This window comes from Lygodium microphyllum, chromosome 30 (assembly GCF_053477565.2).
Source record: "Lygodium microphyllum isolate KBCC chromosome 30, Lygodium_microphyllum_v1.1.10, whole genome shotgun sequence".
Lineage (NCBI taxonomy): Eukaryota > Viridiplantae > Streptophyta > Polypodiopsida > Schizaeales > Lygodiaceae > Lygodium > Lygodium microphyllum.
Genome location: NC_141164.1, coordinates 1523174 through 1547114, shown reverse-complemented (window position 1 = coordinate 1547114; position 23941 = coordinate 1523174). Strand labels below are relative to the sequence as shown.

At 40.1% G+C, this 23941-nt stretch overlaps 1 protein-coding gene across 3 annotated transcripts; it reads left to right on the top strand.

The window, feature by feature from the left end:
- Positions 1–855: 855 nt before the first annotated feature.
- On the top strand, positions 856–19635 carry LOC148009484 (uncharacterized). Of its 3 annotated transcripts, none has more exons than XM_087672571.1 (4): positions 856–1156; positions 15099–15351; positions 18685–18800; positions 18887–19635. In XM_087672571.1, exons 2-4 carry the CDS (start codon positions 15172–15174, stop codon positions 19143–19145), a joined length of 555 nt encoding a protein of 184 aa, XP_087528697.1. In that variant the 5' UTR covers positions 856–1156; positions 15099–15171; the 3' UTR covers positions 19146–19635. The 3 variants fall into 3 exon arrangements, with proteins under 3 accessions (XP_087528697.1, XP_087528699.1, XP_087528698.1); XM_087672572.1 differs by lacking the exon at positions 856–1156 and adding an exon at positions 1285–1555; XM_087672573.1 differs by lacking the exon at positions 15099–15351.
- Positions 19636–23941: the final 4306 nt, after the last annotated feature.

Genomic DNA, 23941 nt, shown 5'->3' with positions numbered 1-23941 from the left:
TGGGAACTGTAATTTTTTTTGTAACATTTGGATGTAGATGCATGGGCACAATCAAGGAGTGACACTTTGTGATTTGTTGATACTTGAAATTGTGGTGCAAGGTTATTGGTGCAGTCTCTAGAAGAAACTTTGGTTTCGGGCTTTGCTTCACCTATGTGGGTTATTAATACTGGGAGTTTGCATGCAATGCTTGGACAAACTTAAATTTGTGGTGTGGCTCATATATCTTTTATTTGTGGTTTGTTTCACCGTAGGAATGTTATTTCTCATTGTAACATCCAAGGATACAGGTTGTTTCTAAAAGTTTTGCAGAGTAAGTATAGATACAAGTCTATAAGTTTGGTGCATGGTCATTGCATGTATATATGAGTCTATGTACTCCTTGATGCAAATGCATATTTGGTCTTTTATACATGTGTGTGTGAGAGAGAGAGAGAGAGAGAGAGAGAGAGAGAGAGAGAGAGAGAGAGAGACATAGTGCATTCGACTCCATTGAATTGAATGCAATTGATTTGGGAGTGATTGAGTGAGTGTGGATAGAGGGGGGAGGTGTAAATGGGATGAGAGATAGAGGGGTTGTGAGTAGAGGAGAGTAAAGCATGCGATATTTTTGTGATAGCATTATCCACTGTGCGATAGGGAAGTGAAGCTGCCGTGCAATATAGAGGAGAGTAAAGCATGCGATGTTTTTGTGATAGCATTATCCACTGTGCGATAGGGATGTAAGCAGCTTCACTTCCCTCGCACCCCTGCCGTGCCGCGAAGCGGGAGCGCGCCAGGAACGCTAGTCATCATTATGCTAATTAAGCTAAAAAGCAAGTCTTAGAACAAATCTCTTCCAATGGACAACTAAGGTCGGTAATATTGGGAATCGGCCAAGTTCCCGCAATATTCTCTGATAGGCTTTCGTTTCTTGTTTCATCCAGATCGAAGAAAGGGGCGATGTTCCTGCGCGAGATCGTGCACCCTGGTTCTTCCTGTCGCTCTCGAGTCTCGAGCTCTCTTTTGATTCCTCTCAATCTCTGTCCTTTCCCTCAACTTGAGGTTTGATCTCTCTATTTCTTTCTTCTTCTGTGGATCCCTGTGCGAAGGGCCAACTGGCTATGGCGGAAGGCTAGCGCAAAGTCCCAAACACTGTCTTCGTCTTGGCATGCAGGTAAAACCTCTCTTTTCCCTGCATGCGAGTAAAACTATGTGCTCATCGTAGGGGTTAAAAGGTAAAGGGTCTTCTTTGCGTCTCCTTGTCTCTTCTTCTTTTTTTACTTCCCAATTGCAGCGACAGGCAAAGGGCTACAATTCAACCCTTCGGCTTTCTACCTGAAAAAAGAAAGACTAAAATAGAACGAGAGGGACGAGCTAAATCGGACGCAGCAGAATACCACACCAAACGCAGCAGTGGGAGGACAATAAGCTGGCTATACACTTTGAGGACGATATCACCCACTGACTAGGAGTCTCCAACATGCAAAATACAGGTGCCAATAGAGTGTTGGACCGAGGTGGCTCCCACAAGATAGGTGATTGGCTGGGATACTGAGCAGCAGTGCAAATGCAGGTGAGACTGGTGAATCCACCCTGCAGGCAGCAAATGTAGGTCATACTAAGTGTGGCAACTGCTGGAGAAGAGAGAAAAACTACTGTTCAGGAGCCTGCAGCTAAAAACGTGGGTCTGGACTGCATAAAAACAGGTTTCCACCTGGTGTTGAGTCGCATGCACATCATATGCATCTGATTGCCTTGACCATAGAAGAGTGATAATCAATGTAGAACGATCTACATCTCCCAAATTGGCAAGGTGGTACACAAGGAGTGCCTGGGGGTAGATGCATGTGCTTCGGTGGTGTAGGGATCAAAGGTCGATCATGATAGTCTTTGGCGAAGCACATGATGGTTGAATGGTAATGAATGCATGAATAAATGATAATACAACCATTGGGGCCTTGAGCCTTTGTGTCTTCAAGAGATGACGGAGTGTGTTAGGGTGTATCATACTTGAATGGATCCTTAAAATGCAGTAGCAATAGTGTCAAACATGGCTGAGCGATCCGGCAGCAGATTAGTTGAAAACACAAATGTTGATGATAGAGACGATGACAACAGCAGCCGAATTACCTCTAGAGGTTACGTGACCGGTTGCATGGCCTAGTTGTTGTGCTAAAAATGCATTATAAATAGAATAGCTCTTTTAAACAGCCCCAAAAACACACTATTACCGAAGCTTTCATTAAAAAAGAAACATGTTCCTAGAGAGTTTGTGTGTTTCATAAGCCAAACCCTAATTTGGGAGGATCCACTCATCTATCAAATAGATAGGCTGCCCACCATTCAGCCCACCCTTGTTTTGCAGGTCACATTAGTCTATACTCTCTCCTAGTGTTGGCACCCAGTTTTCAACCTTCACCTTGTCTACATGAGCTGTCCAACCTCCATCGACTAGGGACCTACCTAGTGAACTGTTTTTTGCTGCAGTCAGCCACTTGGCATCCTATTGTGGACTGCTAAGTCAGCAGTTGTTGCTAATTTTCCTCACTTCCTGCTTGTCTTTATTGCATGTGCAGGCTGCCCTGCTTCACCCTCCCCAATTGTCACTCAACTGCTCTCAGTCTTGGGTGATTCCACCACTTGTGATGGTACACTGCTGCATTCAGCGAGATCCAGCCTCTAGACTACTTTGTTTTGGTTACCAATTGGCTGCCCTTTTGTTCTCAACATTATTTCAGCTTCAATTGGTGGTTACAACACTCTGGTTCTGTTCTTGGTGGACTTCAAACTCCAACTGCACTCACACTCTGCCTTTGAGCATTCTGTTTATTCTTCCGTTAGTTATTGTATTGATTCATTCACTTTAGAGTTCTCTTTGTTCTTTGTTTGTGTTTGTGTTGATGTGTTATTGTGTTTTAGTCATGTTTGTACATTTTGTGTTTTCATAGTGCAAATCCTAGCATATCTTCACAATAGCTTGACCAAAAATGCAACTGCCCCAAGTGGGGAATTATGTTAATTGATCAAATGCAAGATTGTTGAATTGAGCTACAGCTAGGAAGAGTGTCTTTGATGCTTGGCAACCTATACAATAGCATATGCAAGCCCTAAACTTATGGAGAATGTGTTGAAAAGCAAGGTAGCTTGTTTGAAGTGACAAAATAGTAGTTTGGAGTGCTCAGATCAGGTTGACAGGCTGTATATTTCTGAACTGACCAGCTAGGCAGCAGTTTGGAGTAGCAGACACAATCCTCAAGTGTTGTTGAAGAAGAAGAAGAAGAAGAAGAAGAAATCTCTTTGTAAGAACTGATGCTACCAAGATGACAACTTGGTAGCCGATTGGAGGAGAAAACATAAAATTGGCAATGCATTGAAGTCTTCAAACAATAACATGTAGGCTGTTGAATGGAAGATGATTGTTGTAGAAGAGAGTTGATGCGTTGGGTGGTTGTTTCAAATCAGCAACAATAGTAGACATAGATGTAATAGCTTTTGGAGATGATGCTTGCTAATTAGAAGCTTAGGACAGCAAAAAGCAGCTTGAGGAGTGATGGCATGCCCCAATGATAGTAGGGCAACCACTTTGATCAGTAGATGCAGCTATTAGAGGGCTTTAGACAAGTTGCCATCAGCTGAAATATGCTTCCAAATTGTTGGAGATGTCATCGGGTTGTGGGAGCTGTCAAAGGCATTGTAAAGTAGCACTACCAAATAGAAATGTTAGGAATCAAAGCGCATGGCATAAACATGTTAGCTTTCCTATGCTTTTCATGTTGGTAATCTCCTGGTTGTCAATTGCGTAAGAGTGTGACCAGAGTCCAAACATAGGAGCTGTGATAGTTCATGAACTTCAACTCCTAGCTGTAGCATTTCAATGCATTTTCATTTTTGTATATTTTAGAGTGTTCATAGTACTTGTCAATGAACTAGTTTCATTGCATTTTAGTTTCAATGGCTTCTTGGATTGCATTCACTCTTGGCAGCTGGTTTAGGTGTTGGTGACCCAATTTATGCAAGTCGGCTACATTAAACACAGCCATCTGCATTAGGGTTTAGTGTAACCGCTTGCCATTTTCCTTTGTCATTAGCCTGAACTAATGCCATCATGATGCCTTGGGCTGCATGTTGGGATGACTTGTCTGTAGTATAATCAGCTTTCGTTTACAATTTAGTCTAGTCTATTCCCTCTCTTCTTTGTATTCATGTCAGTTGAAGATGGCTGAGTGATCCCTTAAATGCAGCAGCAATAGTGTCAAAGATGACTTGGTGATCTAGTAGCAGATTAATTGAAAACACAGGAAGTGATGATGTAGATGATGAGGACAACAATTGTATAACCTCTTGAAGTTAGGTGACTAGGTGTATGGCTTGGATTGAAAAAAAAATGCAGCTATCCCATCTCGAGAATTATGGTAGCTGATCCAACGTAAGTGTGCTGAATTGAGCTATAGTTGGGAAGAGTTTCTTTGATGTTGGACAGCCTATATTAGTAGCAAAATGTGTCAGAGTGTAGCGAATAAGGAAGCGTTTGACTGAACTGAAAGAATGAAAAGAACATGGAGAGAGAGAGAGAGAGAGAGAGAGAGAGAGAGAGAGAGAGAGAGAATGTTGAAGACCATAGAGTATGAATGTTGAATGCTGAAGAGATATATACAACGGGCTGTTAGAGTATCACCAGTCTCATGTGCAAGAAACTCAAGTGTGTGTGACCAGTGGGCAGCCTACCTATAGGGGCATAAAATAATACATGAAAATGATCAGGTCGACAATTAAATCCGGTTGATTGTTGCCAAATATGGTTGATTGGTCATAAATGAATAAAATAATGTTAGAGAATATGTCTCTCACGAGTTCATAAATTCTTGTGAAGCACCTGAGATAAAAAGGGAACTCATTGCATCTAGTAATCTTGCCCAAAATGATGTTGTTGAGCAAATGAATAGGACAATAAATGAAAGGATATTGAGTATGCTATCTAATACTGGTCTTACTTAAGGATTTTGGATTGAGGCTATGGTGATTGCTGTATGTTTCTCGAACAACTTTTGCGTTTACAATGCGATTGCTTATTTTCTTGTGTAATATTACAGGATTGCATATTTCTATTTGTAATATTATATGATTGCTTATTCCCTTTTGTATATTATATGAGTGCTTTTCACAAGAAAAAGAGCCTCTTCTCCAAGATTCACTAGCTATGTGGACACTAATCCCCTTGTCACCACCCCCAAAAACAAATAGCTAGTATACCGTCTAAACATGCATATACCATATTGCTCTAATAGCAACATTAAGTAGTGAACAACCGCATGTCACGTGGCAAAGTTTGTCGGTCCTATTTGGCCTGCTTAAAACCTTACCCATCCTATTGGTGATTGCTGAATTTTTGTCCAACTTGCTCCAAAACGTAATGCAACTGCATAAACTGCCCTAAATTGCCTTGTACATGCTTGTGGCTGTCTTGGGGATGACCATATCTCTAACACCCCCTCTTAGATCTTGGATGCAGCATAACGCTAAGGGATTTTGAATGTTGACAAAGAATGGCCTAAGAAAGTGCTTTGGTAAACAAATTTGTCAGATTATCCTACACCATATCAATGGTCTCATCCACGAGCTTCTCACGGGGGTAGTGATATTGCATCTCTATGCGCTTTTGCCCTAGCATGGAAAAAAAGATTTTGTACCAAGGCTATGTAACTCCCATTGTGGCACAAGAAGTGTGGTAGCTCTTGTCCATGAAAAGCCAAGCTCCTCTAACAAACTCCGAAGCCAAACGGTCTCACAAGTGGTAGAAGCCGCTCGATACTTAGCCTCCATAGATGAAAGGGCAATTGTGGGTTGCTTCTTGTTGCTCCAAGAAATCTCACTCAACCTACTAGAAAACAATAGTGTGTAGTCAATCTCCATTGATCAACATCTCAACCCCTAGTATAAGTCTGTTTAGCCTTGTAACACCAAAGCGGAATCACTTGTACCTATTGGATAAAAGAGGCCAAGGTTGAGGGTCCCCCTCAGCAGCTGCAATATTTGTGAGACGACGTGCCAATGAACCTTCTTAGGTTGAGTCATAAAGCTTGCAAGAAAACTGATTGGAAAGCACAAATCAATTTGTGTATTCAGAAGCCAAATCAACAATCCAATCAATTGTCCATAGTGGGAAGGCTTCGCTAATGGTGAATGTTATGAGTTGTAGCAGTTCGATTTAGATCCATGGGAGTAGAAATGGTCCGACACTCTTGCATCTCAAAGGTGGTTAAGAGCTCTTGCACATTCCATTGTTGGTAGAGAAAGATCCCTCTCTCAGTTTGCCATATCTCTTGACCTAGGAAGAAATGAAGAAGCCCCATATGTGTCATCTCAAACTTCCTATGGGATGCTTCCTTAGTTTGCTTGACCATTTGGGCATGATCACCTATCAATATGAGATCATCCACATAGAACACAAACACTGTGTGCCTTCCAGTTGATGTGTGAACATACAAATTTAGATTGGATTTAGATCTCCCATATCCTAATTGGACTTGAAGGAATGAATATCTTCTCATTCTGAGCATGGTGAGCTTGTTTAAGGCTATAGGGGACCTTCTTTAGCACATATATCTTACCATTTGAGGAAGAAAAGCTAGGGCGTTGCTCAATATAAATCTCCTCCTTTAAGTCACCGTTCAAGAATGTGGACTTGAGATCCAACTAGTAGATTGGCCATCTCCTATGGTTGGCAAGAGCAAGTACTGTTTGAATAGTGACCATACAAGCTATGGGTGCAAAAGTATCATGGAAGTCAACACTTGGCCTTTGTGCAAAATCCTTGGTAGCCAACTTAGCTTTGTAGTCAAGTGTGCCATGATTGAGATACTTAGGCTTAAAGATCCACTTGACTCCGATTATCTTGTGATGAGCAGGTTGAGGCATAAGATACCAATTGCCCTTTCACTCAATAGACTCCAACTCCTACTCCTACTCCATGGCCTTCTGCCAATGATTAGACTATAGTGCCTTCTTTACCATTGTTGGCTCCCTATCTTGCATGGCATGAGCCATCAAATCATAGTTTGTTCAAACAAGCACGGTGGAACATGCTTGGTTCCTTTGAGATCGATGCAGGCCATCTTGCGCTTGCCACTACTCGGGAAGCTTCTCAATCCTTGCATCATGGAGTCTCTCACACACACCCAACAAACGAGAAGATTGATATTCTCCTTGTTGCTCTATCTTTGCTGAAGTCTTTGGAACATCCACTGGTGGAGAATCTGATAGAGGAGCAATCTCGTCCTTTGTAGATGGAGCCTCTAGCTCAGGTGCCAACTATCATGTGGATCTCCAAGAATAGGGTGCTCCTCATCCCCCTTTCCATCTGAAAACTCCTCGAATTGCACATCGTGGTTCATATAGACATCTTGTGAGGTCAATGTCACCTATTGATCACCTGGGTTACTAAGCTCTTATTGTCAATTGATTGACTTGCATTTCACATGTATACGTCACATGGCACAACTTAATAATGCCAAAGCTAAGCATTAAAAATGCACCCTCTTGTGACAGAGAGAAGGATATTTGGAGCTTTGACAATGTATTTATCCGTCATTTTATTTGTTCCAAATGTTTAGGTGGAGTTCCACACTTGCATTTCAATCGAACTAGCTTGTTTTACCTATCTTCAAGCAGGCATCCATTGCCGTGTGCAAAGTAAACATTTTTGGGCAGCAGGGCAGCATTTAGTACTTTTCTTCTAACATTTATCGCCTTTCTTTGCCGGTTCAATCTTAATGTTCATTCTCAACCAATCTTTGTTTAGCACCCACACTAAGGTTGTGAGCTACAATTTGGGCGTGATTGTTGCATTTCTAAATCATTCAATGTTACGTCAATTTTGTTACTTCATTATACAATGTTTTTCTAGTCTCCTTCTGTATTCACTTTGTGTTCACTTTTCTTTTTGCTGTGCATTGTGCATGTTTTGACTTACAATAGTGAGGTACAATTAGTCTAATTTGTTTAATTTGTGGACTAAGGATGGTACTCAAATAAAATACGGTCTATCTCTGGTCATTACAAAATGAAAAAGAGAGCAATGGTTAATCTAGCAGAGGAAGAGGAAGAGGAAGACCAAAGAGGAAGAGGAAGAGCTTGCTCGAGAGCTAGAGAATGGAGGTTGAGAGCTTGAGGAGTTGAGGATGGAGCTTGCTTTAGGTCAGAGCTTGAGGTGTAGAGGATGGTGCCGCTTGAGGATGGAGAGAAAGCATGAGGGACTCTACTTTTAAAAGAGAAGAGCCCATCCCTAATTGCCACTAGCCAAAAAGGGACTAACATAAACCTTCCAAATGGTTAGAAATAGCTACTTTTTTATATACATACATTTTTTTCAAACAAGTAGTCACCAATATTCTAGGACTAGTTTGGACTGTTGCTATCTGTGTTGCTTGCATTGCCGTTGACATGCCACCTATAGGAGCTGCCCATTCGACTACATGTGCTTGCATAGGGCTGCTTGAAGTGCTTGTAGTCTACCCAGTGGGCCATTCTCTCGTCTACTTGTTCGTACAAGAGATGACCTTCGAAGATTCATGAGCCAATTGTTGTGCTTGATTCAACTTGGTTCATGATATTCTCTTCTATGTTGGATACATTCTCTTATATGCTTTGTGTATATGAATTGTATGCTTATACTGCTGAACGTTTGATCATTTAGGTTATTGGCACATGTAATCAATCATTGCTAGTGTAGTTTAATGATATCAAATAGACCTATCCTTAGCTATATTAGGCTATTAGAAACATTACGATTCCAGGCTCAAGTTGGAATAGGTATATTACAATCCACATGTGTAAGCTCGATGATAATCCATACATGTACTCAACATGAATCCATACGTGGTAAGTTACAGATGAGGGGTATGCTTTAAATAGGTATACTATGAATAGAAAGGGATAGATATGCTAGGCATGCTCATCCATTTTTAATTTTCAAAATTTCACCTATTTAGTTATCAAGTATTAATGCATTTGATTATATTTGAATCTTTGTTGGTTACAATGGTACCTAAGGAGAAGACAATCTTGTCAATGGGATGTAAGAAATCTCTATTTGACTTGTTTTTCAAAAGAAGATGTTGGTTGTGCTGCTTATGAGGGCCTTCATGAGGGCAATATTGATGACATGGACTACTAATTCAAGGGAGGAACTCAAGTCTCTCAATGAGTAGCAACTCTTTCCTTAAACAACATCAACGTGATAGCTAGAAGAAGATGTTATGCAAATTGAAGGCGGCATGCAATCTTCTTTGGTTTATAACATTCCAAAGTATTTGGATGTGGATACAATGACACTAGTGTATAGTTACTTATCATTGAGAAGTGCACTACTGAATAGTAGGTGGTCTTGAATGCATGACTCAGGCTTTGAACATTAGAATTATTATCATGTGTATATTCTGAGTACCATTTGACGATATGCGTCTAGTAGAAACCTCTAGTTGTATATATCACAAGCAAAACCAGAATGAGACATACAATCATTGCTTATAAGGGGTACACTAGTGAGCCTAGTCCCATTGGGTTGTCAAGGCTCATGAGTGTGACTCATCTCATCTATTAATTTAAGACTCCCAAGTTCTCTCTCTAGCTATAAGCAATGATGTTGAGAGAGAGAGAGAGAGAGAGAGAGAGAGAGAGAGATTAACATCTACAAAAGGAAGAAATGATCTACGAGACCATGAGTTACAACCATTTGTGATGATACAACTTTATGGAAGAAAGTAAGTGTAAACGAAAATCAACTAAATAGGCTGTGATATAATAGTAAAACCCTAGTTGATACAATCCTGGTGTACAAGATCTTCAATAATCCATGAGGTATAGAGCCACTGATAGGGGGGATATCATGAAGGTACATGAGAGGATATGATGGGGTTATGTGTGACCTCGCTTTGGTCCGAGCAGTGATCTTTTGTATCTACACATGCATGTGGCGCTATCATCAATGTTGAGGTCTGGTGTGTTGGGATCGACTTGTTGAGCTAAAACATGCTTTACAGCTGATTAGCATAATTAAACAACCCCAAACCATGCTAAATTAATGAAAATACAAATTTGGTGCGTAGTTCGAGAGAGTTTCAGTGGTCCCCCCAAACCCTAATATTTGGGGCACCCTTTGACATCTATAGATAGACAGGCTGCCTCATCCTTTGGTGCAGGTTTGTCGCTCTAGTGTGCGGATTTCAGCCATTAGCCACTTGCCATCTACTATCCGGCCATCACCAATTGCAGCCCATTACTATCTAGCCCTAGATGGCCTGTTTTCAGCCATCGCCCTGTTGTTAGGTCTCTATCTACTGCGTCATCATAGCATGTGATCAGCTTGTGTTTTCAGCATCTGGTGCTAGGTGACAGGCTGTTGCCATCTCTCCTACCAAGCACTTGCTGCAATACCTGCATTTTTGTTGTCCAGCAGGCCGCCTACATCAGCAAACACCTCTCTTGTTGTCGCTTAACAATTGTTTGCCTTGGGTGATCAATTTTCAACCTTCCTTTGGTGGCACACTGTTGCGTTTACCAGATTTCAGGCTCTGATTGTTGTGTTTTGGTGACAAGCTTGATGCCCTTCATTATTCAGCGCTCTCTCACCTCCGATTGGTGGTTATTGCACTTGGGATCCTTCTTTGGTGGACGTCAATCTCCGACATTGCATTGCTCTGCCCTTGGGCATTCTGTACACTCTTACATTCATTTATAACATTCATTCACTTCAAAGTTTCTTCTCTTTGTGTTTGAGTTTTGAGTTTTTGCATTTTGTGTTTTGCATTTAGAGTTTGAGTTTTTCTTGTCTCTGTTTGAGTCTTGGTCGTACATGTTTTGTTTCCTTAGTGCAAACCCTAGCATATCTTCATAGCGAGATTGACCCAATTGAACGGTGCGATCAATTAGTGTCCCTCGTGTAAGCATAGGCCGCTGTAGTGTTAGGGTCTCCTCAGGAATTAGTGGTCCTATGCTGGGGTATGAGTCGAGGTTGCAAATCAACGTTACCAAATTTCCCTTATGTATTGCATAGGCTTCGATTTGCTAGATTTAGGAAAATTCGAGAAGAGAGCTAAGTTTAATCGCATGGCTCGTCTTGGATTGACCTCGGAGGTTGCAAATCAGTGCTATCAAATCTTCCAGTATTGATTGCACAGGCTTTAAGTTGCGAGATTTTGGGTGGCAGAGTATGGAAGGCAAATTCAAGGAGAGACCTAAGTTTAATTACATGGCTCGTCTTGGATTGATTGACCTCGGTAGCTGATGCCACTCTCTTGCCTTGAGGCACTTTGATGTCCTCTTGCACTAGTAGATGAGTCTTTGGGGTTCCTCATGGCTACGGTGATCTATGGGTTAGGATCTACGATCTATTGTAGGACCAACAACCCTTTCCAATCCTAGATTGTGATTGTCCTTGGCAAGATTATGATTTTGTAGGGCATTTGACCCTTTAGTTCCTCTTGAGTTAATCAGATTTATCATTTCATGATCAAAGACTGTGCATGGTTGATCACCAAAGCCAACACACTTTGGGGATTGTGCAAATCTAAAGCTTGGTGAAAATTGACGATAATGGCGGATGGATCGATAAGACGTCGTTCAAATGCAAGGTATTCATTTGGAGAATGTTGGTGGGAGTCTCATCCTTGCATCAGCTTTTCACTGCAAGAGGTATTTTTAATGGGAATTGTTTCTTCGGTACCACCATGGTTGAGTCTCCCCATCACAGATTCATCTCTTGCCCTTTTGCTCACGAGATTTGGGCCCTTCTCTTAGACACTTGGCATGTTGTGGTGGGGACTAGGATGCGTCCTTCTGATTGGATTTTTGGTAAAGCTAAATATCATGGTTTGCCACAACCTCATATGAAGATTCTTTTTCACTTTTTCAGATTTTGGGGTTGCTGGGATATTTGGGTCACTCACAATGCATTGATTTTTGGTTTTGCCTCGGGCATTCACCATTATGTTGTGAAGCTTAAGGGACTTCTCCAGTGGTAGCTTAAGGGCATACGACAATTTCCTTTGTTTCTTTGCTGTGACTTTGAATCAGATTTTTTTGTGCATGATGCCCTAAAGCCATCTTGCATCTTGTAATCTTGCAATCTTTGCTAGAGAATAGGGCTCAAACCCCATTTTTCAATTGCCATGCATAGTCTTTATTTAGGCTTGCAATGGTCATGCATTAGAAGACTCATTTTGTTACACACGGAATTAATTGAGCAGAATTTTTTGCTTAATTTTTGGATTTAAAAAAGTTGAAATCAATTTTGAAAATAGAGATAGATTTGGCACACATGTTAATAATCTGAAACCTACAACTTTTCTCTCTATGGTTAAGATCCGTTTGCAAACTCTTAAGCAATTTAACTATTAGTCCCTTTACCTTGAAACACTACAAGCTATAAAGACTCAAACATGCAAGTAATTCAATTAGCATACCATCATTTATGACCTAATGCTATTTAGCTCCCTTGTGTATTTTGGGTTGATATAAATAATTCTCGTATATTATATGTTTGCACTATCTAAGTTTAATAAAGTAATTTTATTCAATTTCAATGACAATCTTTCTTCTTGAAATTGTGTATTGAAGTATTTGTTGTTGTTTCTCTCTTTGCTAGTTTTATTACGAAATTGTAGACTTTTTGTTTGATTTTTTATGCCAACCTTCATTTTTGTGAACACTAATATTAACATTCTTGGGAAATCTAAAATTGCTAATATCTTGTGAAACCGGTCTATGACTCACATATAAAGTGGTAGTTCCTTCAATTAACACTTGGTCTACTCTCTCTCACACACACACACACACACACACACACACACACACACACACAAAAACAGAGACCTCACTCCCTCGCTCAACACCAAATTGCACCAGATTGGCCCAGAAGACCGGCGTCCCTCTCAGTATTTCTTTATCAATTAAAGATGGAAAGTTACAAAAATGAAATGTTCCAAAATACATAACTTGTGAACAGTTGGTTTTCATCTTTTCTGGGTAAATCCCAGTTGCATAAGGACAGTATAGCATGACCAGAATAACATCCCTTTTAGGAAAGCATTTTTTGTGACCATAACTCAATAATTCATGTGCAGAATTGCAGTCTACAGAACTCTGTATTTACTGTTCTTATTGTCCAACATATCTAGAACAACATCCCTTTTAGGAAAGCATTTTTTGTGACCATAACTCAATCATTCACGTGCAGAATTGCAGTTTGCAAAACTCTATATTCATTGTTTTTATTGTCCAACATATCTAGAACAACATCCTTTTTAGGAAAGCATTTTCTGTGACCATAACTCAATGATTCATGTGCAGAATTGCAATCTGCAGAACTTTGTATTCATTGTTTTTACTGTCCAGCATATCCAGAATAACATCCCTTTTATCCTGGCATCATTCTAGCAGTAAAACAGTCCCACAAACAACACTAAATCAGAGCTGGAAAACCCTGTTTGTGTGTGGCATGGTCATCACTTTCTTTGGTTTCTGCATTGGAGAAGCCAACAGTTGCTCTTGAACCTGGACAATGAGGCTCTTGCCTCAGTAGAAGTGCAAAGAAAACATAAAACTGTACCTTCGATGGAATCAGCCTATCATGCAGAGTATTTCCTCTGAGAATAGAGAGAGAGTTGACTAGAGGGAGCAAGCTCTACCTCCGTACATGAGTCAGAGTCGAAGTACTCTCCATAGCTGATGAACTTGTAGCAATCTACCCTCAACTCCTCAAAACTTCACCCTCAAATCTACCCCTCATGCCTATTACGTTTTTTTTTAATGCTCTCTCTTTCTCTCTCTCTCTCTCTCTTTTGGGAATTTGTGCCACATGGCATACATGTAACAATTTTCTCGTTTAAACCTTCCGGTCTAAAATTCTCCATGATCGGTGCAAAATTTGACCTCGGCACATCTAGAGAATTAATTCTCGTGCAAAAACGAAGATAATGATGCAAACAGATTTTGGGGTCCAAAAATAGTAATTCTCTAAATTTTAGGGATGGTGACGCTGTTCTGAGCAACTTTTATCATTGCAACCACATCAAAAAGTGTAATGTGGCTCAGTTACGGTGACCTTTATTCTGTGAGCATTCTCACATGTGCATCTTCTGTCTTGGCCAGGCTCATTGTTTAGCACCATCTCCAATGGCTAAGCACACAGTCCCAAACCATCGGCATTCTATATGGAACCGGTCCTAAGGCTTAGACAAACCATTAGTCCAATTTGTCCCAATGACTGCATCTTCTGGCCATGCAAAGATCACGGCTTATTCCAAGAGAACTCTGGGGGTAAAAAGCAACAGTAACTAAAGAAAAAAAAAAAATATTTATATAAGTAAATAAGGAAAGCAATTGCAAAAAGTATCACCACCTGGTGACATCTTGAATCAAATGATGGAAAGAGGTACATAATTTAAGGTTCTTAAGCTATATTTGCAAGATTAGAGGAACCATTAACTTTGTTATTTCTCCCTAAGTTTTTCATTTTATCTCTAGTACCCACCCTTTTACTTCTTCGATCATACTTTTGTTGTTCAATGTAGGTATTTACTACTGCCTTTCTTCTTGAAATTGTTTATGGAGATATTGACTTCATTAAAAAAGATCATTTCTCGTATAATGTATTTTTGAATAATTCTATCAAAAAGTAACTCAATTCAATTCCAATCACAATCTGCTCTTCTTAAAATTGTTTGTGAGGTATTTGCTATTGTCTTGCTTCTCGTGTCTCTCTGTTTCCTCATGTAGGCACCAAGCATGGTCATATATTGTCAAACATTGCCTAGGTTGTGGCATCCTATGTAGCATCCTGCACGTGTTGTGGGTTAATGTAAATATTTCTTGTATATATATTTTTACCTAATTTAATTCAAAAAACAATATCTTTTAATATGCTTTTGCATTATTCATTTAAAAAAAGCAATCCAATCCGATTTCAATGGCAGTCTGCTCTTTGTTAAAAAAAGTAGTTCATTATTTATTAAAAAAAGAAATTCAATTCAATTTCAATGATAGTCTTCTCCTCTTAAAATTGTCCATGAGGTATATTTACCATAGTCTCTCTTCTATTATGTCTTTGTTTCTTCATGTAGGTACCAAGCATGGTCGTATGCGGTTAAACATTCCTTAAACTGTGATTCCTCACACAAGCATCTGAGGGTAGCCATGGACCCTTCTCTTCCTCCTCCCCCTCCACCATCCCTCCCGCCACCGCCTCCCCCTCCTCCACTGTCATCGGCAGCTTCATCAGCTCCCGTGACACCACAGCAGGTGCTTTCCTCCCTAATGAATGATGGCACCTTTGACGACTTGCGTCTCAAGATTATCAGCCAGCTTAAGCAAAATGTAAGTTAGCTTTGCTCATCTTCTACAAAGACTGCTTTGCGCTATATATGCTGGAATCACATATAATTAGATATCTCTAGGATTCATCAAGTCAGTTTCATTTTGCTCTGTAAGGTCAAGTGCTTGCTGTATAGCTTATTTCTTCCTTGAACATCACTTTCCCTGATTAGAATTTCCAGGACTCAAAAACAGTTAGAATTTCAAGGATTCAGAGAGACAGAATCATAGTTTTTTTGGATACGAGTCTTTCTTTTTGCAAGGAAAGGAAATCTATTAATAACACTTTGGAAGAAATTGTTGAGATAAAATACAAAGTGTAAAAAACGCCTTTTAAGGGACTACTAGGCACATCATAAATGCAATGGTTTGAGTGAACACCAATCTTTTGGCCTACACTGCTAGACCATATGTGGTGCTAAGTGGAAGAAGATACTTAAGTTCCATGTCCATGTAGAAGCATCTCTCCTCCTCCTCATCTGCTCAACAGGTACCTATAGATATGCGCCTGCTTTTAGAGCCCCCTCTATGGACACTAACATACTCATATCGGTCATGGACTCCTAGGTGACTTAGATCTGGATCTTGCACGACTGGTGGAGCAACAATAAAGGGTTTTTGTTCATATCAATGAAAGGATTAGCTGAACCTAACAACAGACCAGTCATCCTGAATGTGGTCTATCCTCCCTGAGGGGAGAGGGGACCAGCGTCACCAATTGACTTCGATAGATACACAATTGTTTTGTAAACCCATAGAGTTGAGCTGGAGTGAGCTCAATAAGATCATCAGATTGGACATCATCAGCTACACATGGCTCACACACGTGTCACACCAATCAAGCCACTAGGGACAGATGACTTTCTTTTGAGAGTGTCTTCTCTAATTAAATTCAGATGGTCTTGTTGTTTAACCAAAAGATACATGGACACCTGTCTTTCCCATGGTGTCAGGTGTGCTATTGGCCAAATTTTATTATCTTCACACCAGTTGAGAGACTGATCAGGTAGAAGCTGCCCCTATTGCCCTTGAGGACCAGATTTGCCGATTATGGGTCTTGGAGCTAGAGACCAAGGAGCCATGTATATATTGCTACCATGGAAGAGATATGCCTGTTATGGCAGATCTCTCTCTCTCTCTCTCTCTCTCTCTCTCTCTCTCTCTCTCTATGCATTTTCTTCATGCCTCTTTTGGAGTATGGACATCAATTGCTCCATTTTCGCCTGAAGGAGCTGGATCTCCAATGTTTTGAGGGATTCTGCCTTTGTAGATGAAGGACATGCCCTTGTATAGTATCTATGCCTAGTGAAAATATGCCATCCACAAGCATTCTGTGTTCTTGAAGTTTTGCTCTATCAATTCACCAGTTTCCTAAGATTGGCCCCTGTGAGGTCCTTGGAGCTTTGATGCCAAATGTTACCTGCCAAAACTTGATGCCATCCCTGTGTCCTGTGTGAGCCTTCATCCAAGTGCAGGTTAGTCTTTGGAACAACTAAAACTGATAATGAAAGAGTGTAGGGCCTAGGCTTCACAGAGAGCTCTCAAGACATTGCATGGGGTCCCAATGCCCACTGAAGGGACCTCCTAAAGGAGTATTTGGTTTACTTTACTTAGTTGGAGAACTGGTTACAATAGCTGTAGCAGCCAATTAGATAGTGATCAGTCTGAGTACTTGATCTCGAAGTGCACCTCTTAAGCAGGTGCCAGTCCTGCCCTCCCTACCCACATCTGAAAAACTAGATAGGATGAACTACCCACTATGGTCATGCCACATGGAGTGCCTCCTGGACACCTATGACCTTTGGGATTTTGTTACTATCGCTATACCCCGACCTACCGTGGATCCCTGTGATGGTGTAACTTCAACCTGGACACCTATGACCTTTGGGATTTTGTTACTATCGCTATACCCCGACCTACCGTGGATCCCTGTGATGGTGTAACTTCAAACTCATCAACTTTATGGGATTGGTTGAATGTGAGTTGTGTAGATTCATTGCTCATGCATGAAAATTGTATCTACACCACTGCGAAGGTTTGGAAGAGATTGGCTGTAAATTGTGAAACCCTATGCTCTTAAATCATCTGAATTAGCATGGTGTTGAGGCCTTGTGCCCTTCATCGTTTTATTGAACTATAGGGATTATGCTTTTCATCCAATCATTATGGTGTCCTAATCCATCTGAGGTGTGAGCTAAGAACATAACTCGAAACACGGGACTCACTTAGAATGGCACCCAGGAGGCTGAACACTTTATCTCGAAGTATTGCACACCTTTGGAACTCGACTTAGAACTGCACTCAAGGGACGGGCTGATCATGCAATCAAGCACACAGTGTGGCAATGATGGCAATGTCGCTGCAATTTTAACACACCCTGAACTGCATGGAGCAGACTGTGCAGTGTGGTGATGAAATACCTTGGGAGGCAGGCAGCAAGCGCACAATATAGACAGTAGAGCTGGGTGACCAACATGCAGTCAAAACACAGCTAATACTTGCAGCAGACAGGAAGGACTGGCTCAGTGACCAGTGCAGAAAGCAGATGCAGGCTGAAGTACACAGAAGGCTGGTGACTGAAGGCTGAGATACGGCTGGAGAAACTGATCAGCTGCAAAGCAATCCGAGGCTGAGCAAAAACACAACAGTGTCAGGTGTATGGTACATTGACAACCATACACGGCCAATTGGTTCTTTCAAAGCCAAGGGGTCTGATCACATCATACGTCAATCATTAATCATCTATCTAAAACGATTCTTTTTTAGATGCTGCCAACTTCAACAAGGACTTGAGTGTTGCCATCAAATTCATGTCCTAGATATCCTGCCAACCTCAAAACGAATTAGACACATACAGAGAGAATCAGCTGTAGCAAAATCATCTTTGCTGCCTTTGCCACTTGTCAATGTAAAAACATCAGTGATTGCATCATTGTAATCTTGAGTAGCTCCAATGGGATTCCCAATGTTACGATTGGAACTTGCCATTATAGCTTTATGCATGTGATTGTTTTTGTTGGTCACAGGTCTTAGTACAGGGCTTGCAAGAATTAGGTCATTTGATCAACTGCAGGATGTCATAAGCTTTTTTTTCCCCCTTTCTTTACAAAGAAGGCAAAGGATGTCCTCTTACCTGGTGAACTTTTAAAAAGATGAAAGTAGATATTGCAATTAGGTTAGCTCAAATTTGTGAGAAATTGTGCATTTTGTTCTGTTGCATCCTCAATCTTCCTTAACATGAATCTAAGTACAATCAGCTCATCGATGAGCCTTTAAGGTATTTCTATCACATGCTTTTAAAAATAGAAATTCGGTGTTTGTCATTGTCTGCTGTAGGAAGACTTGAAAAAGTACACAACATCAAAGGTAGAACAGAGTCAAGTTCTGAATGCACCTGGAGCAGAGCAAAAGTCTAAGAGGGAACTTTTTGAAGCTCTAAGAAAGGAACTGGAGTAATATCTCTTTACTACCTCATGTTTTCGGATCTTTTGAGTGTAGAAGTTAACTTTTTGAATTGATCACATTGTTTTGTTTGTAGAGGTCCAGTTCTAGAAAGAGCATCCAAAGCTGCATGGGAGCTGATACTCTCGAAAGATGGAATTGGCAAAGAAATTTCGGATACAGTTTACAGAGCTTATAACCAGTTGCAGAGTAAGGATGCTTCCATTTGTTCACCTGCAGATCCCCCAGCACTGAGTGCAGATGAAACACAGTCTCAAAACCATGGGGCTAGCAGCCTTAATGGGCAAGTTCACAATCTGAGCCACTCATCTCTTCCCCTCAGAAGCGAGGAGTGAACAGTCCTGTTACTATCTACAAAGAGCAGAAAGTTTTTGTACCAGGAAATTCTGAGATGCTGGAGTCTTCTTGAGGTACTGTTGATAAGATCTAATCATTTTTGAGATAGTACTGATCAGCTGACGGCCCTTGATTGGTTCTTCCAACCTCCTGGTACCTGTTTAAGAACGGGGCTGCACTGCTTTGAGATCCCATATATTACTGGTTTTTTGTATATGATAGAAAACTCTGGGAGCATCAGAAATCAGATGTGTTGTACAACAGCTGGTTCTCTCATTGTCAGTGCACTAAGGGACACGCTTGACTGGATTATTAGATTATGCCCATTATTCTGTTCAATGTAACTGCAGCATCCGTAAGCTGAAAGGGCACGAACAAATCTTTACAGAACGCTTTGGACTTACATAGTTGATAACAAACCACTAAAGACAAGGCCTTGTACATGAATATGCTTTTCATAGTAAATCACACGTTCAGGTTTGAAGATAATGTTACACTTTGGGAGAAGCGCACTTCATGTTTTTAAAGGTATTAAGTTGTAAATGATTGGAGTGCAGGGAGTATGAACTGATAGAGAATATCAAGAGCGCAAATTGTAGGATTGTTTTTGGATTTAAATAGGGGATAGAGTCCATATTTTATTCCCCATTTAAGGGCTCAAACACTCTAGACAAGGAATGCGGAGGCTGAAGAGAGTTGCTAGATCCACAACGCAAGTGCCTTAAGGGATTGGATAGGTGCCTAGAGATTAATATGTGCCTGTGCTAGGATCCATGACCAGATCCCCCCAGCATGAGAGAGAGAGAGAGAGAGAGTGTGTGTGTGTGTGTAAGGCCTAAAGAAAAGGGTCTATAGGGTATAATCACGGTGAAAAGGGTGTGTGTGAGTGTGGTTTCACAACATATATGAAGGGACCTTGGGAGATCTTTGGGCATGGGAGTGAAAGGGGTATAGGAAGGGGGATCTTGAAGGGATGTTTTTGGACACGGGGGTAAGTTCCAAACAAAGGTCAATGTATGAGACCACCTCAATACATACAAAGGAGTGCCTCTCTCATCTAAAAAAGATAAAAGACGTGCCTATGAGATTGGGTTTCACATGTTATTTTAGGTAAGAATATGTTTGTGGGATGTGTTAATGATACTGCTAACGAAGAGAGAGAGGTGAAATGCTCTTAAGTATCTCCCTTAGATGGAAATGTAGCTTTGTGTAGTTGAGGTGCCTTACCAATTGTCTCGTGTGGGGCTCAATGATGGCTCTAATCTATCTAAGATAAGGGTGTTTGGTTCTCCTCTCAAGGGGATGTGGGTGACATCTCATTGAGGGCCAAAGTGAGATCTGCATTGAATATTATAACATACTGTATGTTGATAGATGTAATTCTTCTTAATCTCTAGCTCTTTGTTTCAAAGTTGATACATACGGTCATGTCTCCATATCCTTCCATGTGCTAGTCTCAATCCTTAGATGATGCATTTATGGTCATGTCTCCATATCCTTCCATGTGCTAATCTTAATCCTTAAATGATGCATTTAGGTATGGATTTGCTCAATAGTTGTAACTTGAGTGTCCATATAGCTTGATGAAGTGACGAAACCATTCTTAGAGAGTTGACGGAAATGAATTTGGTAGTATGCCATTCTCGTGTCATATGGGAAATGGGGTCTAATCGAAGATCTCTTTGTATGTAGTTTGAGCATATTTGCCTTGATTGCATGGTTCAACTCTAATCTGTTAAGCTTGAGTGTAGTGCAATTGGAGCTACAGTCATAATGGGGTGGTTTGTTAATCTACAAACCATGCAAGCTCATTTATGTATCCATTTGAGCATATACTAGTGTTTGTTATCCTTCATTATCAATTGTCTAGTTGAGGCCAATGCTGATTGTATCTATCCTTGAGTTGTGCTAATCCCCATCTTTGCTTGATCTCATGTGGGGTTGAGCTCTTCACTTTTCCATCCATTATAAAGCTCTGTGTGGTGTAACATGCTTTGTCAATGGTTGTCTACTTGTATGATAAGAGGTATTGGCCCCAAATAGTTGTTCCATAGAGAAGCATGATTGTATGCAAGAGTCTAGTTTGGTGTGTGGTTTATGGAATTGTATGTGCACACCATCTCTCCAATGGACCCAATGCTGCATATGCTTGTGCTAGTCGACCCTTTGAGATCTCTCTCCTTGAAAATTGGGGCCCTTTGAAAGTGATCTCAAGTATCCATATTGTTTGACAAACTCCATTGGCTCTCCATCAATAGTAAAGTAATGCTCCGATCTATTAATATAATTTAAGACCTTATCTATATAGAGTCCAAATATAATTTAAGACCTTATCTATATAGAGTCCAAATATAATTTAAGACCTTATCTATATAGAGAGATCTTGCTTATCTATATGAGTCCAAATAAAGTCAATGATAGTGGGTGTCCTCGTTTCACTCCAATTGTGTTACTTATGGAATTTAGGGTACCCCTTGGGGCACATACTCTATGTGTCACTTTCTTATATAAAGCATAAATACCTTAGTATATCTTCTGGAGGACACCAATATCTGTAGCCTCCTTATGAGTCTAGCACATGACTCCATATCAAATGCCTTATGAAAGTCCACAAAACAATAATATATATTTTTCTTTCATGCTCATCCCTCCTCAATAATAGCCCTTAATGTGAAAATATGGTCAAAGTGTGGTGTATGCCTTTTTGAAACTAGTCCATGACCAATCATAGTGGTCCTATAATTAGTAGGTACAATAGGGGCTCCACTCTTTAAGGGCACTATAATCATATGGTCTAGCTAGCTAGCTAGGAATGTTTTGTGAACTAATCCAATGAAATTTGTAAGTCTAGCTCCATTAATGAATTTTGAAATGTAGTGTTATATACACATGAGATGGCCTCCAGACGTTCATAATATGGAAAGCTAGGTACATATGATTGTGCCCCTTGTACATGATGACATTGCCACTATGAAGGTCTAAGATAGCATGGTCTACTGCTAAGCTAACTGATTTGCCTAAGATCTAAAAACTCATGATATCTAGGATCAAGCTTGGTGAACCAATCAACTAATCCACAACACTTGCTCTCCTGTTATTTTGGCATGTGAAACCATCTCATCCTAGCCACTGTGATAGTCCATTGAGGATAGCTAGATTTGGTGCACTCCCTAGTGCTAGTAGGTGTGTTCTATATTCTATCAACTCTCTATCTTAGGTTGATTTAAGTAATGTCACCTTATCCAATGCAAGCTCTCAGAACATCTCATTACTGAGAGAGAGAGAGAGAGAGAGAGAGAGAGAGAGAGAGAGAGAGAGAGAGAGATCATCCCTTCTTGTAATTTTCTAAAACAAAGTTTTTTTTCTTGAAAAGCAAGATATCCACACATTACAAGGCTAAGTGAACCACTTAACTAAAGTCAACAGTGGGTAATTTTTTTACAACATGCACCACCTTGTCACCACACCATTGTGTATAAGAATATGCCCTAATGCTAACAAAGTATTTTCTAATACTTGCACCATGCTAACCATAGATAGTCCAAAAACTTTAAGGAGCTATATATTTGCAATCTCAAACTTTTGAAATCACTCTCTCTCACAACTATAATCTTTGGATGTAACTCTTTGGCATGCTTCATATAGCATGGTGGCAAATTCTCACACACACCACCATTAGGGATGGTGATAATATCACATTCTCTAATATGTCCCAATGTCACAAAGTTGTCCATCATTTGTGACCCCATTGGATCGATATGATCATTTGGAAGGTCAACCATTACTTTGACAAATCACAAGATATTTTGGTTAGAATATTTGATTGATATCAATGTTTAAGTGACAAACTTACACAATTTACCTTGAATTCAAAATCACGATTAAACAAATGATATGCGTCAATAGGAAAAGCACATAACATTGAATTTTCTTTTTGAAATTATTGCAAGCACTTATGAGACTAGGGATTAAATATATAAAACGATAATAATTAGCCAATGTACATGGAATATACCCAAGCCATCTCTATTAATGAAAATATATTCTACATCAATGTCTTGGCCATAGATCATGACAATCATGAAGCTGATTTTTTTTTACATATTGTAATATTTGGTCTATGAATCTATCAACATCAGGATGCCTTTGAGGCTCTTCTTTAATCAATGCAAGGCTACAAATTTTTGGCAAATATTTGCTTATGAGGAGTGATATATGGCTTGCCTAATTCGAAAAGCACATGTACAATGTATTGAATAGATAAATTTTCTTACTTCACATTGAAGGATGAGGGATTGATTGAGAGACATGCTGGGGTCATATGTTTGTAAACATTCCACAAATGTATCATTTCATCCATACATTGGTTCATTGATTGAGGATACATCCTTTGTGTATCGAACATTGTTGCCATCCTCCAATCGATGACTAATGAAACCTTTATTTTGCCAAAATAGAAAAAAAATTACTTAGTTTGTAAATCAATATAGAAATTGTGTTTCTTATATAGAAGCTTGCCATGGTGGCAAAGCATACAAGAATGGGGTCTTCACTTGGACACGTTCAAACTAATCATGCCTTATCTAACTAAGTATTTGGGAGGCATAACACTTGGATATACATTTTACTTAAAAACATCTACTCTCTATGAAGATTAGTTCCATTCCAAAGGTGAAATACAAGCACATGCCATACTTCATGTACGTACATAGCAAATCCTAAACAACGCATAATGTCAAGATGGTGTAGGCTTATACAAAGACTCTCTTACACAACTTGTACCTCTTTTGGGATC